The sequence below is a fragment of the Lonchura striata genome, chromosome 25 (genome assembly GCF_050655825.1).
Source record: "Lonchura striata isolate lonStrDom1 chromosome 25, ASM5065582v1, whole genome shotgun sequence".
NCBI lineage: Eukaryota > Metazoa > Chordata > Aves > Passeriformes > Estrildidae > Lonchura > Lonchura striata.
This window is the reverse complement of record NC_140727.1, coordinates 4705443-4722236: the sequence shown is the minus strand read 5'-3', so window position 1 is coordinate 4722236 and position 16794 is coordinate 4705443. Positions and strand designations below refer to the sequence as shown.

Sequence of the window (16794 nt, the reverse complement as noted above, 5' to 3'; positions counted from 1 at the left end):
CTTGTCTTGCAGCTCTGCCAGCCGAGCCGAAGGATGTCCTGCTCCAGCCTGTGCGTCCCCAGCTGCGGGGTGGCCACCCCGGCCCCTCTGGCTGACACCACCAACGAGCCCTGCGTGCGGCAGTGCCCCGACTCCACGGTGGTCATCCAGCCCCCGGCCTCGGTGGTCACCTTCCCCGGGCCCATCCTCAGCTCCTTCCCGCAGCAGAGCGCCGTGGGCTCGGCCGGAGCTCCCTACGTGGGAGCCGGCTCCGGGGGCGCCTTTGGCAGCCGTGCGGGCTACGGGGCCCTTGGGGGCTACGGAGGTTACGGAGGCTGGGGCTTTGGAGGCCGTGGTGGCTACGGAGGCTGGGGCTATGGAGGCCGTGGGCTCTACGGCGGGTGGGGCTGTGGAGGCTATGGCGGCTACGGCGGCTATGGGGGCTACGGCAGCTGTGGCTACGGCGGCTGGAGCAGTGGCCACCGCTACCTCAATGGCAACTGCTGGCCCTGCTAAGCGCCAGCCCCAGTGCGGCCTCTGACCCAGAAGAGCTGCAGGAGAAACCCCGGCACACCCCGACCCGACGCTCTGCGGACCACAACCCCTCGGGCACGGCCGGGCTCCGCACCTCGGGAGCCTCGTGCCAGCTTGGGAACCAGCTCTGCCTCGTCCCTGCCCTTGCTGAGCATCCCCGCGGGGCTCCTGCTGCCCCGCTCCTAGAGACTCGCCCGGGGCTGCTGCTCCTGCTCGCCCGGCTGTGCCCAGGGCCAGCCCACGGCAAGCCCTTGGCCACGGCCCTGCTCTCGTGCCCAGCCCCTCCTGCCCTCCCCCTGCAATAAAAGCTCTCTTGCATTGCAATGTTGACTCCTGGTTTTCCTTCTTCCCCCCTTTTCCCGCGGCCCCAATCTCCCGGCTGCCTGCTGGGCTCTGCAATCGCCCTGGGCAGTGCCCCGGAGCCCGGGCACAGCTGGCTCCGGGTGTCCCAGCTGGGCAGGTCAGAGCCCGCTGCCTCTGGGCAGCACATCCCCCCAGCTCCCCGTGCTCTCCCAGCAGCAGCAGCCGCAGGACATCCCCAAAGCCCTCGTGGCGATGGGAAAGGACCACGAGGCTCCTGCAGAAACTCTTCCCAATGCTCAGCCAAAGCGGCGAAGCTGACACCACCTCTGGTACTGGGCTGTCGGACTTGTGACTGTCACAACACCAAGCAACATCTTCAGAGTGCTTCAAACCCAGTTTTATTATAGCATGGATGATTTTATACATTCTTACAAACTCATACTTTTACTCATTGGCTGGGAAACACAAGCAAATTTCTCAGTAGAAGACACAGCTGAAGGTTTCTCTTATTTTTCCTTCTTACATTCTTCGTTTTGCTGTCCATGACCTCAGTAGGAAATTCTTTCAGAGGTGAACATGGATCTTATTCTCAAACTTCTCTCTGGCTCACAGGAGTTGCTGTAGAACCTCTCCCACACTGGGCTGGGGTTCCTCGGGCTCATGGGGAGGTGCAGGGAAATGCAGGATGAGCGCTGCATGTCCCGGGTGCTCTGGCCTGTCCGCCTTGAGCTGGTGGCAGCTGGGAAAAGTCAGACTCGAGCAGATCTTGCTCCGTGTCCTCTCCACACCATGGAAGGACCCCAGGGTTCAATCCCGCGGAGTTCTTGGAGCAGGAGCTTGGAGTTCCCACCCCCACGAGGCCCCTTCCTTTGTCTATTGATCTGTCTGAAAGTTTCTTCCTCATGTCAAATAAACACCAAAAGCTCCCTGGCTTTGGGATTCCATATTTGTTTAAGTTCACATGGATCAGTTTTAGACAATATTATTCCATGTTCTGTCCATCTTAGGTGATAGTTCTGATGTATCAAATATTAGCAATCTAATAAATAATACTTTAATGTTGGCCATGTAATTCCGTGTCACCAGGGCCGTCAAAGCCCACGCCAGTTTGCCCCATTGGCCCGGGGCTGCGGGAAGTTCTGCTGCGGTCTGGGCAGAGCCGTGTCCCTGGCGAGGGGTGGGCGAGGCCGGGGGTGCCCGGAGGGGTCCCGCAGCCGCCGCGGGGGCGCGGCGGGGCCGGCAGCGCTGCGAGGAGCCGCGGGGGAATGGCCGGGAGCAGCGGGAGCAGGAGGCGGTGGCGGGCGGGGATGTCGGAGGGATGCGGGGGCAGCGGGAGCGGTGCCGGGGCTGTTCTCGCTCTCCCTACAGAGCCGGGCGGAGAAGGAGGATTTCCAATGTTTCAGCGACATCCAAAGGTTCCAGGAACATCCAGGGACATTCCATGACCCAAATCCCAATGATTTCCAGTGCCAGCAGCAATGTTCATTGCACGGTTTTGGTGTCCCCTGACACGTCAGTGAATTGCCGCTCTGAGGTTCTGCAGGACATTGGGGTTTCCATGTCCCAGTCTCCCCTGATGGTCGCACAAAGAGCAGAGGGGGCAGAGCCCATGGTGGGCAGCCCCCAGACCCCCAGGGAAGGGGGAGAGCGGCGGGACAGAGCCCGGGAGAGCCGTGACAGAGGGGACAGCACGGCCGGGCCGAAGGGCAGCGGCGGGGCCGGGTCCCTGCGGCTCCTCCCGCCCGGCTCTGCCCGCGGGTCCTGGCCGAGCCCTCCTGGAGGGGCTGCACTGCCCAGCTGGCCCCGAGGGATGCCCAGGGGCTGTTCCCGAGCCCCCAGAGCCAGGCTGGCCCTGGCCTGGCCCAGGACAGGCCCAGCTGGGCACGGCCGGCTCAAGGGCACGGCGGCACTTGACCTTGGGCTGGCGGGGCTGGGCACAGCCGTGTCCCAAAGGATGCTCGGGATCCTTTGTCAGCAAGATCAGGGATTAGGGACAGAGCAGGGTTTATTGGGGCTGTGAGCTGAGCTCCAGCGGCACCCTGGCTGTCATGTAATAATGAGCCATGGCTGTTCCTCCAATCAGTCCAGGGCACGTTTCCACACCAATCTCCCCAATGTTGATGTCTATAATTGTATTGCGTCATTATCTCTTTGATGAAGCTTGTCAGCTGGAATTCCTAATTACCTGGATTTTTTGTTGCCACCGCTCCCTTTCCTGATGCCCCAGGCCCTTTGGGAGGTGTATAAAAGGCCCAAAGGTTCCACAGAGCTCCATTCACCTTCCACTGCTTGACTTGCCTTGTCAACTTGGTAAGTCCAGCATTTCCTCCTCCTTCCTTCTCCATCTCTGCGGTTCCCAAGGAATCTTTGGAGCTTTCTGGGGGAACCTTTGGTTCTGTGCTCCTCTTGCTCTGCCCGTGCAGAGTTGGGATGGTTGGGGCTGTACCAGGGCACTCAGGGCTTTTGGAAGCTTGAGGACTTTGCTCCCTTGGATGTCCAAGTCCTCTCCATTGCCATGGGCAAGCAAGGCTCGGGGATGGTGAGGGCAGCGAGGGACGTGAGCAGGCATTCCGATGGAAAGGGGCTGTGTTCAGAAGGGCTGGGATGATCCCGAGCGAGTCCTGGGCCACGGGCAGTGGGAGGGAGAGAGCAGCGGGGCTTTGGACCGAGTCCTCAGCGTGAGCCGTGGCTGTGCCTTGTCTTGCAGCTCTGCCAGCAGAGCCGAAGGATGTCCTGCTCCAGCCTGTGCGTCCCCAGCTGCGGGGTGGCCACCCCGGCCCCCGTGGCTGACAGCTGCAACGAGCCCTGCGTGCGGCAGTGCCCCGACTCCACGGTGGTCATCCAGCCCCCGGCCTCGGTGGTCACCTTCCCCGGGCCCATCCTCAGCTCCTTCCCGCAGCAGAGCGCCGTGGGCTCGGCCGGAGCTCCCTACGTGGGAGCCGGCTCCGGGGGCGCCTTTGGCAGCCGTGCGGGCTACGGGGCCCTTGGGGGCTACGGAGGTTACGGAGGCTGGGGCTTTGGAGGCCGTGGTGGCTACGGAGGCTGGGGCTATGGAGGCCGTGGGCTCTACGGCGGGTGGGGCTGTGGAGGCTATGGCGGCTACGGCGGCTATGGGGGCTACGGCAGCTGTGGCTACGGCGGCTGGAGCAGTGGCCACCGCTACCTCAATGGCAACTGCTGGCCCTGCTAAGCGCCAGCCCCAGTGCGGCCTCTGACCCAGAAGAGCTGCAGGAGAAACCCCGGCACACCCCGACCCGACGCTCTGCGGACCAAAACCCCTCGGGCACGGCCGGGCTCCGCAGCTCGGGAGCCTCGTGCCAGCTTGGGAACCAGCTCTGCCTCGTCCCTGCCCTTGCTGAGCATCCCCGCGGGGCTCCTGCTGCCCCGCTCCTAGAGACTCGCCCGGGGCTGCTGCTCCTGCTCGCCCGGCTGTGCCCAGGGCCAGCCCACGGCAAGCCCTTGGCCACGGACCTGCTCTCGTGCCCAGCCCCTCCTGCCCTCCCCCTGCAATAAAAGCTCTCTTGCATTGCAATGTTGACTCCTGGTTTTCCTTCTTCCTCCCTTTTCCCGCGGCCCCAATCTCCCGGCTGCCTGCTGGGCTCTGCAATCGCCCTGGGCAGTGCCCCGGAGCCCGGGCACAGCTGGCTCCGGGTGTCCCAGCTGGGCAGGTCAGAGCCCACTGCCTCTGGGCAGCACATCCCCCCAGCTCCCCGTGCTCTCCCAGCAGCAGCAGCCGCAGGACATCCCCAAAGCCCTCGTGGCGATGGGAAAGGACCACGAGGCTCCTGCAGAAACTCTTCCCAATGCTCAGCCAAAGCGGCAAAGCTGACATCACCTCTGGACTGGGCTGTCGGACTTGAGATGGCCTCAACACCAAGCAACACACCCCATCTTCTGAAGGCTTCAAACCCAGTTTTATTACAGCATGGATGATTTTATACATTCTGACAAAACTCATACATTTACACTTTACTCTTTAGCTGGGAAAGACAAGCGAATTTCTCATTGGAAGACGCTACTGCAGGTTTCTCTTATTTTTCCTTCTTACCTTCTTGGTTTCACTGTCCATGACGTCGGTAGGGAATTCTTTTAGAGGGGAACATGGATGCTCTTCTCAAACTTCTCTCTGGTTCGCAGGAGTTGCTGTAGAACCTCTCCCACACTGGGCTGTGTTTGCTCAGGCACATGGGGAGGTGCAGGGAAATGCAGGATGAGCGCTGAATGTCCCGGGTGCTCTGGCCTGTCCGCCTTGAGGTGGTGGCAGCAGGGAAGAGAGGAGACAGACCCAAGCAGATCTTGCCCCGTGTCCTCTCCACACCATGGAAAGACCCCAGGGTTCAGTCCCGCGGAGCTCTTGGAGAAGGAGCTTGGAGTTCCCATCCCCACGAGTCCCCTTCCTCTGTCTATTGATCTGTCTGAAAGTTTCTTCATCAGGTCAAATAAACACCAAAATCTCCCTGGCTTTGGGATTCAATATTTGTTTAAGTTCACATGGATCAGTTTTAGGCAATATTATTCCATGTTCTGTCCATCTCACGGCAATAGTTCCCATGTATCTGATATTTCCAATCTAATAAATATATTTTAATATTGGCCATGTAATTCTGTTTTACCAGGGCCGTCAAAGCCCACGCCAGTTTGCCCCATTAGCCCGGGGCTGCGGGAAGTTCTGCTGCGGCTCTGGGCAGAGCCGTGTCCCTGGCGAGGGGTGGGCGAGGCCGGGGGTGCCCGGAGGGGTCCCGCAGCCGCCGCGGGGGCGCGGCGGGGCCGGCAGCGCTGCGAGGAGCCGCGGGGGAATGGCCGGGAGCAGCGGGAGCAGGAGGCGGTGGCGGGGCGGGGATGTCGGAGGGATGCGGGGGCAGCGGGAGCGGTGCCGGGGCTGTTCTCGCTCTCCCAGCCGAGCCCCGAGCGGGGCCGGCTCCCTCGGGGGCTCCGCTCGCCCCCGGGCAGTCCCGGCGCCCCGGGGCTCCGGGGCCCTCGGGCGGCGTCCCACGGGCAGGGGGCTGGCGGTGGGGCCCGGGGCTGCTGTGGGGCTGCCGAGAGGAGCCCGGAGCGGGCAGGAGCCGGGCAGGGACACGGAGAGGCCCCGGCGCAGGGCCGGGCGGGCTCCGGGTCGGGGGTCTCTGCTGCGGGGCTGGGCTGCCCCAGGACGGGCAGGAGGAGCCCGGGCAGTGCCGGGGCTCCTCGTGTGCCGTGTCCGAGCGGGGCTGGCCGGAGCCCGCTGGGGAACGGCCCGGGCTGGGAACGGGTGCGGAGCAAAGAGCAGTCGGGAGCCGGAGAGCCTTGCAATGCGAGCCAGCTTTTATTGCCGTGCGGGGCAGGGGCGTCGGCAGCGGAGCGGGGCCCGGGCCGGGGGCTCCCCGCGTGTCCCGGCCGCGGGCAGAGCGGCAGCCGAGCTGGGGCCGTGCCGGGAGCGCGCAGCGATCGCTGCGGGGCTCCGAGCGCGGCTGGAAGGCGGCGGGGCGAGCCGGGGGATGTCTGTCGGTCTGTCCTTCAGTCGGTCCTCATCGAGCGGGGATGGGCCGGGGCCGTTGCTGGAGCTCTCCCGGCTCTGGGCAGGGCTGGAGCTTAGCAGGGCCCGCAGCCTCTGGAGCCGCCGCAGCTGCCTCCAAAACCTCCGAATCCCCCAGAACCTCCGAATCCACCGAAACCTCCGAATCCCCCAAAGCCCCCGGAGCCGCCGGAGCCCCCACGGCGTCCGGAGGAGCCGCCGAAGCCGCCTCCGACGTAGGGAGCTCCGGCCGAGCCCACGGCGCTCTGCTGCGGGAAGGAGCTGAGGATGGGCCCGGGGAAGGTGACCACCGAGGCCGGGGGCTGGATGACCACCGTGGAGTCGGGGCACTGCCGCACGCAGGGCTGGTTGCAGGTGTCAGCCAGAGGGGCCGGGGAGGCCACGCCGCAGCTGGGGATTCCGCAGGACATCCTGGAGACTGGTAAAGGCTTCTGGAAAACACCCGGGAAAGAGGCAAAGGTGTGAGGGAGGAGTTGTGCTGAGAGAGATCCCCGAGAGCCTTCGGAGAGCTGCACTTACCCGGGTGATGAGAGGAGTCAAGTGCAGGAGTGTGGATGGAGCTGTGCAAGGAGCTCGGGCCTTTTATACAGCCCAGAGAGCCTGGGGCTTCAGGAAAGGGGGTGCGGGCAGACCCCCCCTCCAGTAATTATGCATTCACGCTGAGAAACTTCATAAATTGAGGGGACGCGGACAAATTCTGTCATCCCCCCATTGTGGACATTGGTGTGAACATGAGTGGACAAGAGAGAGGCGTTTGCAGGGACGGCCGTGGCCCATCATTACGTGACAGGCACGGTGCTGCTGGAGCTCTGCCCAACAATAAACCCTGCTCTGTCCCTAATCCCTCACTTTGCTTACAGGGAACAATTCCCGGCATCTTGCAGCCGCTTGGAAACGCTGCCCCAGCCATCACCCCTGTCATTACCACCCTTTTACGGGCTGGTAAACAGAGGCAGCAGCAGCTTGGGCAAAGCAGAAGCGACTCTCGGGGTGTCTCCCTAATCCAACCCATTGCCAGTGCCAGCAGAAATGTTCATTGCAAGGATTTGGTGTCCACGGACATGTCTGTGAATTGCCGCTCTGAGGTTCTGCAGGACATTGGGGTTTCCATGTCCCAGTCTCCCCTGATGGTCGCACAAAGAGCAGAGGGGGCAGAGCCCATGGTGGGCAGCCCCCAGACCCCCAGGGAAGGGGGAGAGCGGCGGGACAGAGCCCGGGAGAGCCGTGACAGAGGGGACAGCACGGCCGGGCCGAAGGGCAGCGGCGGGGCCGGGTCCCTGCGGCTCCTCCCGCCCGGCTCTGCCCGCGGGTCCTGGCCGAGCCCTCCTGGAGGGGCTGCACTGCCCAGCTGGCCCCGAGGGATGCCCAGGGGCTGTTCCCGAGCCCCCCAGAGCCAGGCTGACCCTGGCCTGGCCCAGGATAGGCCCAGCTGGACACGGCCGGCTCAAGGGCATGACCACTGTGGGGTACAGGCTGGCGGGGCTGGGCACAGCCATGTCCCAAAGGATTCTCAGGATTCTTTGTCAGCAAAGTGAGGGATTAGGTGCAGAGCAGGGTTTATTGGGGCTGTGAGCTGAGCTCCAGCAGCACCATGCCTGTCACGTAATGACGGGCCATGACTGTTCCTCTCATCGGTCCAGACACGTTTGAACACCAATATCTGCAAAAAGGGGATGACAAAGAACTACCCCCCCCCCATCATTAGCTGTGTAATTTTACTTGTCTGCTTGAATTCCTAATTACTCGGTTTTGCCCCCACCCCCTGGACGGTGCCCCAGGCACTCTGGGGTGTATAAAAGGTCCGAAGACTCCACAGGGCTCCATCCAGCTCTCCCCACTTGACTCTGCTCATTGATCTCTGTGGTGAGTCCGAGCCTTCCCTGCGTCCTCCCTCGCTCCTCTCTCCTTCCCAGGGAACCTTTGCCGCACATTTCCCGAGGGGTCTCTGTGCCCGCGCTGCCGCGGCTGTGCCAGGGCAGGCTTGGGGGGCTCGGGGTTCCACCATGGGCTCCAGGCCTCGGGAGCCTGGCGCTTTGGGTGAGGGAGTTTTCCTTCATTGCCACAGGCAGCTGGGCATTGCAGGAGCCGTGCCAGCCGTGCCAGGGCTTTCCTGGGAAGGCCAGGGATGATCCCGAGCCATTCCTGGGCCACGGGGAGTGGTTGGGTGAGAGCAGCGGGGCTTTGGACCGAGTCCTCAGCGTGAGCCGTGGCTGTGCCTTGTCTTGCAGCTCTGCCAGCCGAGCCGAAGGATGTCCTGCTCCAGCCTGTGCGTCCCCAGCTGCGGGGTGGCCACCCCGGCCCCCGTGGCTGACACCACCAACGAGCCCTGCGTGCGGCAGTGCCCCGACTCCACGGTGGTCATCCAGCCCCCGGCCTCGGTGGTCACCTTCCCCGGGCCCATCCTCAGCTCCTTCCCGCAGCAGAGCGCCGTGGGCTCGGCCGGAGCTCCCTACGTGGGAGCCGGCTCCGGGGGCGCCTTTGGCAGCCGTGCGGGCTACGGGGCCCTTGGGGGCTACGGGGGCTTTGGGGGCTACGGAGGTTTTGGGGGTTACGGCGGCTTTGGGGGTTTCGGGGGCTCTGGGATCTGTGGCCGCGGTTCCAGGTCCCTGGGGGGCTCCTGTGGGCCCTGCTAAAGCCCGAATCCCGGCGGGGTTCAGCGCTGCCCCTGCCCGCGGGCTCCTCCAGCTGCCCCCGCTGCCCCGTGCCGCCGGGGCCGGGCTGGAGCTGCCGCCGCTGCTCGGGGCCGGCCCGGCAGCCCCGGGAGCTGCAGCGTCCCCGGCACTGCCCGGTGCCCCTGCGGAGCCTCGGCCGGCGCCTTCGGGGCTCCCCGCGCTGCCCCCAAAAGCTGTCCCCTCTCTGCCAGCCCCGCCAGCCGTGCCGAGCCCGGGCTGAGGCTCTGCCCTGCTCTGCCCCGCTCCGAGCCCCCAGCTCGCCCTGGGCAGGGGCAACCTCTGCACCACAGCCCTGGGCTGGGCCTCGCCGCTGCCTTGGGATTGTCGTGTTTCCAACGCCTTGCTGCTGGTTTGTCTCTCGCTGACACCGCCTGTGGCCTTTGCATCCACAATAAAAATCTGCATTGCTGCAATCGCTTGGATTTTGCTTGGTTTTTATGGGTTTGCTCCCCTGATTGTCCCTGTTGAGCTGGGATATCTCCACGGGATCTCAGAATCATTCAGGTTTTAAAATCTTCCGAGTTCATCCAGTTTTTGACCCATCACCCAGCCCAGGGCTCCGAGTGCCATTTCCACTTGTGCCTTGAGCAATTCCAGGGGTGGGGACTCCAAACCTCCCTGGGCAGCCCCTTCCAGTCCTGACCACCCTTCCCTAAGAAATTCTTCCCCAGATGAAGCTCAAAGCCCAATATCCATCAATGGCTCATTAATGAACAGGGTCTGTGTTTTTTGAGAGCACACATAGGATGAAATTGAGTTATCCCTATTCTAAGGGACAGGCTTGAAGGGAAAAGTATAAAGTACTTTATTTCTTCTTTTGTGGTCCTTCAGCAAAATTTACAATATCTTCACTTTTCCCCACAGTAGATTATTTTGGCAGTTCAAAGCACCTCACAGACGCCCATAACTGTTTTATGTATTTATAAACTGTTATTAATCTATTTAAAACACAATTCTCTTCTCAGCTGCTTCATTATTGAAAAAGAGTCACTCCAAAGGTACGAGTTGAGGCAGTTCAATTTTTGCTTTAGTCAGAATTTATTTTATACCTTTCAAACTTTCCACTCAATTGTGGCTCCACACAAACAGCCACGACAATGAACTGCTTTTTCTCCTCATCCTCCAAATCTGGATTTATTTCTAGTTTTATCCTTAGACTTCCTGGAGTGAACAAAATACAAGTTAAATACAAAATACATGCTAAAATTCCATGATGTATTTTAACTCTTTCTTTAACCGGACCCTTGTTAAACTAGCTAAATCCGTCTGTAGGGCTGAGACAGCAGAATTTATTTTATTCTCACGTGGTCTCACTGGTGCACCCTGAGACACATAAAGCTTTCCAGTTTTTATTCGGGAATTTCTCTATAACTCCCCGGACTTTATTGATTAGAGTTACAGAAATAAAATTGAAATTATGACCACTTGCAGCTGAATATAGAAGATACAGCTCGAACAGCAACTTGAGCTGGGCTTCTGAATGGATAAATTCCACAAAATTCACCTTAGGAAAGCTCCAGCCCGAAATTTACTGGGAATACAAGCCCCAGTTTTACTGGGAAAGGTTTTCCATGGGTTTTGCGCTCATATTTTGCGCTGAGCCCAATCCAGCTCTGTTCCCTTGGCAGGACTGTGCCCGGAGACGTCTCCAGAGGTCCCTCCCCACCCCAATTTTGGGATTCGGGGATGCCGGGATTGCCTCTGCCTGTTCAAAGGGCGGCAATTACGCTCACAATGACGGTTCGAGGGTTTAATTGAGCTTTCCAAGCTCTTTTGTGCCCAGACTCTGAGACACCTCGGTGATGAATAATTTGAGCCGCTCCTCCTCCCCAGGACGCGGTGGAAAATCTGGGAACTTCACACTTCCATTGTCATTCCAACAGAGCCTGGAGTGGAGGGAAAGTCACATTTTCTGCCCTGGAAAGTGGCATTTTCCGCTCTGAAAACTGAATTTTTCTGTTGTGTAACAGATCGGGTCTCTCCATCCGGAAAGATGGGAAAATCACAGGCAGGGCGAGCACAAAAGCACGGCAGAAAAAGGGGATTTCCCCTCAATTTCTGGTGTTATCCCCAAAATTCAATTAATTACCAGCTGGTCCGTGCCTCAGTCATTCACAGCTGCTGTTGTGTCTAATGCCTGCACACCCACTGGGACGCGAAAACAAATTTAAAGGAATATTTCCAAATATTTCCTAGGAAATTCGGGATTTGGAGCTCATTTTCTGAGGTTCGACTGCGTCGCTCTTGGTTTGCACAATGCGTGCGCGGGTCCAGCTGTGTGACCCCGTGAAACATCGAGCTGCTGACAAAAATCTGTGTCCGGGAAAAGCAGAAAGCCAGAAAAAGCAAACCAGAGCCATTTCATGATGCTACAGCGTTTTTAATAGGAGTAAAGCTCACAATCGCAATCTAAAATAGCACAGAGAGCAGAAAGAATTCAGGGATTTATGGGCAGGAAATCCCCCGGTTTCATTGGTACAACTTCAGCTGTGGATTTTCTGTTTTCAGAGTTTTCCACTTGTTTCCAGCCCAATGAAACGGAGCTGATTGGATGATTTTGGGATTTTTTTTTTTTTTTTTTTTTTTTTTTTTTTTTTTTTTTGTCACAGTTTCAAAGGCAGTTAAGTCAAAAATTCATCCCTAGGACAGGCACGCTCCAGGTTTCACTAAACGGAGATGGGAAAGAGCTATAAAATAAATATTAAACCCAAGTTTCCTTTACACCACCAAACACAGGGACGGCTAAGAGACACAGCAGAAAAAAAAAAAAGGGCGGAAAAGAGTTTTGGAGGTGTGGGGAGTAAAGCTGGTGTTGGAGAGGAGCGGAGCTGTCAGCACAGCCAGACGAGGCTCCCGCTCCTCGGCACAAACCAAAACCTCATCCCGAAAGACTGACAAGGAACAGCCAAAAAAAGCCAACTAATCAGAGTTACAGCAGGCATGGAAGGGATCCCAAACCCTCAGCGACCCGCAGCCCCGCCGCAGCTGAGCCGGAGCAAAATCCACCCGGGAGCAAAATCCACCCGGGAGCAAAATCCACCCGGGAGCAAAATCCACGTCCGGGCGGGTCTGGGGGCTCCTCCCGGCCGGGCTGCGCTCAGCACTGGTAGCAGGGGTAGCAGCTGCCGTAGGAGTATCTCTGGAAGTAGCGCGAGGAGTAGGGGGAGCAGTAGCGGGGGCTGAAGGTCGGGCAGTAGTCGCGGTAGCCACAGAGCCTCCCGTAGTAGCCCTGGTAGCCGCAGGGGCTGCCGCAGTCGTAGCTGCGGGAGCTGTAGACGGTCCCGTAGCTGCAGGGGGAGTAGCAGGAATCCTCACACTGCCGCTGGTAGCAGAAAGTCATCTTGGGGCTGGAGGGAGCCGAGGAAGGGCTGCAAGGCAGGGAAAGCCCATGAGGTGAGTCCCGACAGTGAGTAAACCCCGAGTAAGCGCTGCAGGGAAGTGAGAGGCAGCAAGCCACTGCCCGGTGCCCTCATCCATCTCTCCATCCCGAATTTAGGGCCAGTTCTCCCCCGCAATCCTCCATCCCCAGCCTTCCCACACAGCGCGGCTGAAAATGGGGCTGTGAACAGCGACCCTGAGGCAAAGCAGGGCTGGAAAATCCTCAGAGCTGCGCGGAGAGAAAGACCCGAAGGGAAAAGGGGATCCGTGCAGGACTGAGGCTGTTTCAAACGCTCAGACATTCAAAATCCATGGGGGGGAAGATTGTTTTGCACGGGGGTTGCCCCTAAATCACCACCTCAATTCTTGGCTGCAGCATTTGTAGATTAGCAGTATTAAAAAAAAAAAAAATAAAAAAAGGAGGGGGAACAGTCCCAAATCCGTCCCTTCGTCATCCACTGGGATTTCCCAAATCTGCTGCCACTTACCCTGGGCCGCAAGGAGGAGAAGGCCGGAGCAGGGAATGGTTTCTCCGCAGGGATGCGGGGCTTTTATGGAGCTGCCGCTGCCGCCCCACGCACCCCACCCGCGTCCGGCTCAGCCCCAGTTCCCGGCCCCTTTTCCTCCCCTCATCGATCCCCCGATGCTCCCCGGGGTCCAGCACCGTCACCGGGAGGCTCCGCCCGTCACGGCCCTTTCATCCCAAAACCACTCAGCGCAATTAAGCCTCGCCATCATCGCGCTGAATTTGCGCTTTTGGGGACAGCGGCGACTCCTCGGGATCAGCAAAGCCCCGCGGAATTCCGAACGCGGCAGCTTTGGGAGGCTGAATGTGCTTGGCTGTGCTTTTTCCCCCTGGAATAGTCGTGGAAGGAACGCACAGCCTGTGTTTTTTATGAATTTCATCACTCCTAATGACACGTGGGGCATCCCTGCCAACATTTCCTGCGATTTCCAAGGGGCACGGAGCGGCTCTTTGATTTGGAGCTGCCGTGCCTGCGGATATTATTGATTCAGCCGGATAGTATTGATTCAGACAGAAAATTGGCCTGCAAGCATTGAAATGGCACGTCCAGGAGGTATTTTTAGAGGGGGAAAAAATCTCCTTGAGACCCAATTCCGAAGCTATAAATTACAATTTTAATAAAGCCAGGAAACAGGACACCCCAATCCACGTTTTTGCAGCGGGTGTTACATAACAGCGGGGCGTAGCAAAGTGCTGTTAATATTGAAATAATAAATCTCTTTGTGCCCGAAAATATTTAATAAGTGTTAATGAAAGCTTTGATATTCCAAATTTAGAGAAAGGCCCAGAACTCCTGACGTGCTGCCTGTCATTATCCTCCCTTGGGATGGGAGTAAACAGCAAAACAGGGTTTGGAGGTGAAGGTCACCCCAGCATTATTCACCTTCATTAGGGTGAATTAAACACCTCAACTATATGAAGAAGAATTTACATTAAACTGTATTTGGAATTTGTGGGGTTTCTCGGGAAAACTGAGGTCGTTATAGAGATAAATCCCTGGTTTTTTTACTCTTTGCCCTTGTCAGGAACCCCCGAGCGAATCGTTTTCTGATCCAAGGGAAAACAAACACCAAGCAGATCTTTTTGGAGCCAGAGAAATTCTCTTTGGGATGGCTCTGCAGGAAATTCAGTTCTCGAGTGGATTTCATAAAACACTCCCGGTGATTTCAAATACCATAAAATAAACTTGGATATTTCAAATATGGTTATTTCTGCCTGAAATAATTTAGATTTGATGGGGGTTTCTATCTGCTCTAAGCTTCATTTAAGTCAATGATGTCTGGTTTTATTCAAATGTATTTCCAGTCTTGCAAGGAAAAGGATCCCCATTTCTTTCTACAACTCTGGAGTTTGTCACAGTTGGGTCAAATTACTTCATAATCATTTTTAAAAATATAAATGAAAATAATATAAATATTCTGGCCTAAAAATTCGATTTTGAAATAGACCCAAACACTAAATGATTTCCGAGGATTTTAATTTTGAAAAATAATTTGAATTCTTTCTCCAGAGTCATTGCAGGTTTCACATATTGACATTTGTCCATTCATCCCAAATTAGGATTGCGAGCATCCATTAATTCAGCTCTCAATATCCTTCCTTCCTTTTCCTGCTACAACTCAGATTTCGCCACCCTCGCTCCCCGTTTGTAATTGAGCCGGGAATTCTGGAGATGAAAGGCAGGAGCAGCGCGAAGTCATCCTTGTGGCAGCCGGGAGCTGAGTAAGGATCCCGGAGCAGGAAAACAACCCCAGCCGCTGCGGGGATGACGTGCGGGGCGAGTTTGGGATGCGATGAGAAGCACTTGAAAGCATCGCAGGCTGGGGCAGATAAATGTATAAAAGGGAACCAAATCCAAGCTCGGCATTCGCTCCTCCAGCCTCGGCCTTGCTCAGCGTGGTAAGTCGGGCTTGAGGGGCTCTGCGGCTGGGTTGCTGCTGGGTTTTGCCCTGGCGGGGTAGAACTTGGAAATTGTGGCCGTGCAGTTTGGGATATTTGTTTAAAATGGGGTATTAACACATATTTTATATATATATGTGTGTGTGTGTGTGTGTGTGTGTGTGTGTGTGTATGTATATATTTCATTAAAATATATTTTATATATTTAAAATATATTTTATATAACATTAATATATAAAAATATATTTTTATATATTTAAAAGATATATTTGTTACATATATATGTATATATATACATATATATGTATATATATATATAAAATATAATATAACGGGGTTAATACCCTGTTTTTAACAAATACCCCGACTTCATGGCCATGAAACCATATATATATACATATATATATATATGGGTTAATACCCCATTTTGTAATATGGGCTTATATAGATATAAAATTAAATTTTAATTTCTACATTTAGTATGCTGCCAAACGTAGAAATTTGGCTTATCTAGACACGGCCTATGAGAAATGCTTTCTCTGAGGACATTATGGATTACTTCAGGATTTATTGCTAATTTATTACTAATTAGCTGTGCCAGGGAGGTTGAGGCGGGACATAAGGGCAAGGCTCTTCCCGCAGAGGGTGGCCATGGGTGGAGAGGTTCCCTTGGGTTCATCCTTTCGGCTCTCCGTTTTCCGTCCTCCCGTGGAAATTCCTGCTCGATCCCTCTCCGAGCTCGCCTTTCAAACTGCAGGGAGCAGCCCTGGGAGGGCGGGGCGGCCCGAAATTCGGGATATTCCAGGGATCCCGCATCCCTGGAAGCGGCGAGACCCGTGGCACGGGATGAGCTCTAATCCTCCCAACCCAAACCATCCCCCAATCCTCCCATTCCCCTTTCCCTGCCTTGCAGCCCTTCCTCGGCTCCCTCCAGCCCCAAGATGACTTTCTGCTACCAGCGGCAGTGTGAGGATTCCTGCTACTCCCCCTGCAGCTACGGGACCGTCTACAGCTCCCGCAGCTACGACTGCGGCAGCCCCTGCGGCTACCAGGGCTACTACGGGAGGCTCTGTGGCTACCGCGACTACTGCCCGACCTTCAGCCCCCGCTACTGCTCCCCCTACTCCTCGCGCTACTTCCAGAGATACTCCTACGGCAGCTGCTACCCCTGCTACCAGTGCTGAGCGCAGCCCGGCCGGGAGGAGCCCCCAGACCCGCCCGGACGTGGATTTTGCTCCCGGGTGGATTTTGCTCCCGGGTGGATTTTGCTCCGGCTCAGCTGCGGCGGGGCTGCGGGTCGCTGAGGGTTTGGGATCCCTTCCATGCCTGCTGTAACTCTGATTAATTGGCTTTTTTTGGCTGTTCCTTGTCAGTCTTTCGGGATGAGGTTTTGGTTTGTGCCGAGGAGCGGGAGCCTCGTCTGGCTGTGCTGACAGCTCCGCTCCTCTCCAACACCAGCTTTACTCCCCACACCTCTGCTCTGGAGAGTAGCTACTCCTCAGTGTATGATGGTGTGAACCTCCTGTGCTACTACCAGCTGTAACTTCTTGCTCTCATTAAAAGTTCTTGCATCACACCGCTGCCTTCTGTTGTGTCCTAATGTTCTTTTTAATATTATATTTGACTTTGTTAATTATTTATTTGGCACACATAGGAAACAGAAAATCAAGAAGAGTGACAGTGTCTCAGATCTGTGAATTTTAGCAGAATCTGAGGGGTCTGAGGGCGCACTGAGCACTTCAATTTCTGTCTGCTCCAAAATTCACATTTGCTACATCCTAACTCTGCCCCTCTTCCACCAGAACCATTCTTGTTTCCAAAGCACGCGCTGAAAAATGCGAAGATTTAGGAAAAACAAATCAGGAACTGAATCAGGCGACATTTCCAGCCCAAATTCAGCCCCATTTGTGGCTCCAGGATGTTCAGCCACACCGAATTCCAGAGTCCCTCTCTTTCCGCAGCTCCACCTCCCGCCCAGGCGGTCGAGAAGC

General features: G+C 56.8%; 5 protein-coding genes and 1 long non-coding RNA gene across 6 annotated transcripts; 4 read left to right on the top strand and 2 right to left on the bottom strand.

The window, feature by feature from the left end:
- Positions 1 to 33: 33 nt before the first annotated feature.
- On the top strand, positions 34 to 748 carry LOC144247797 (claw keratin-like). Its single transcript, XM_077789425.2, has one exon. The coding sequence runs from the start codon at positions 34 to 36 to the stop codon at positions 493 to 495; it is 462 nt and encodes a 153-aa protein (XP_077645551.2). The 3' UTR covers positions 496 to 748.
- Positions 749 to 2673: 1925 nt separating this feature from the next.
- Positions 2674 to 4104, top strand: LOC146765427 (claw keratin-like). The gene has a single exon (XM_085560832.1). The coding sequence runs from the start codon at positions 3545 to 3547 to the stop codon at positions 4004 to 4006; it is 462 nt and encodes a 153-aa protein (XP_085416958.1). The 5' UTR covers positions 2674 to 3544; the 3' UTR covers positions 4007 to 4104.
- A 2220-nt stretch (positions 4105 to 6324) lies between these two features.
- LOC146765426 (claw keratin-like) lies at positions 6325 to 7094 on the bottom strand. Its single transcript, XM_085560848.1, has one exon. The coding sequence runs from the start codon at positions 6736 to 6738 to the stop codon at positions 6385 to 6387; it is 354 nt and encodes a 117-aa protein (XP_085416974.1). The 5' UTR covers positions 6739 to 7094; the 3' UTR covers positions 6325 to 6384.
- A 727-nt stretch (positions 7095 to 7821) lies between these two features.
- Positions 7822 to 11369, top strand: LOC110476792 (claw keratin-like). Its single transcript, XM_085560846.1, has one exon. The coding sequence runs from the start codon at positions 8578 to 8580 to the stop codon at positions 8959 to 8961; it is 384 nt and encodes a 127-aa protein (XP_085416972.1). The 5' UTR covers positions 7822 to 8577; the 3' UTR covers positions 8962 to 11369.
- Positions 11360 to 14398, bottom strand: LOC144247799 (uncharacterized). The gene is made up of 2 exons (XR_013341326.2): positions 12867 to 14398; positions 11360 to 12368 (listed from the first exon to the last, which is right to left on the bottom strand). It is a non-coding gene; the product is annotated as an uncharacterized LOC144247799 (long non-coding RNA).
- Positions 14399 to 14521: 123 nt separating this feature from the next.
- Positions 14522 to 16379, top strand: LOC146765425 (uncharacterized). The gene is made up of 2 exons (XM_085560838.1): positions 14522 to 14803; positions 15717 to 16379. The coding sequence occupies exons 1-2, from the start codon at positions 14670 to 14672 to the stop codon at positions 15985 to 15987; spliced, it is 405 nt and encodes a 134-aa protein (XP_085416964.1). The 5' UTR covers positions 14522 to 14669; the 3' UTR covers positions 15988 to 16379.
- Positions 16380 to 16794: the final 415 nt, after the last annotated feature.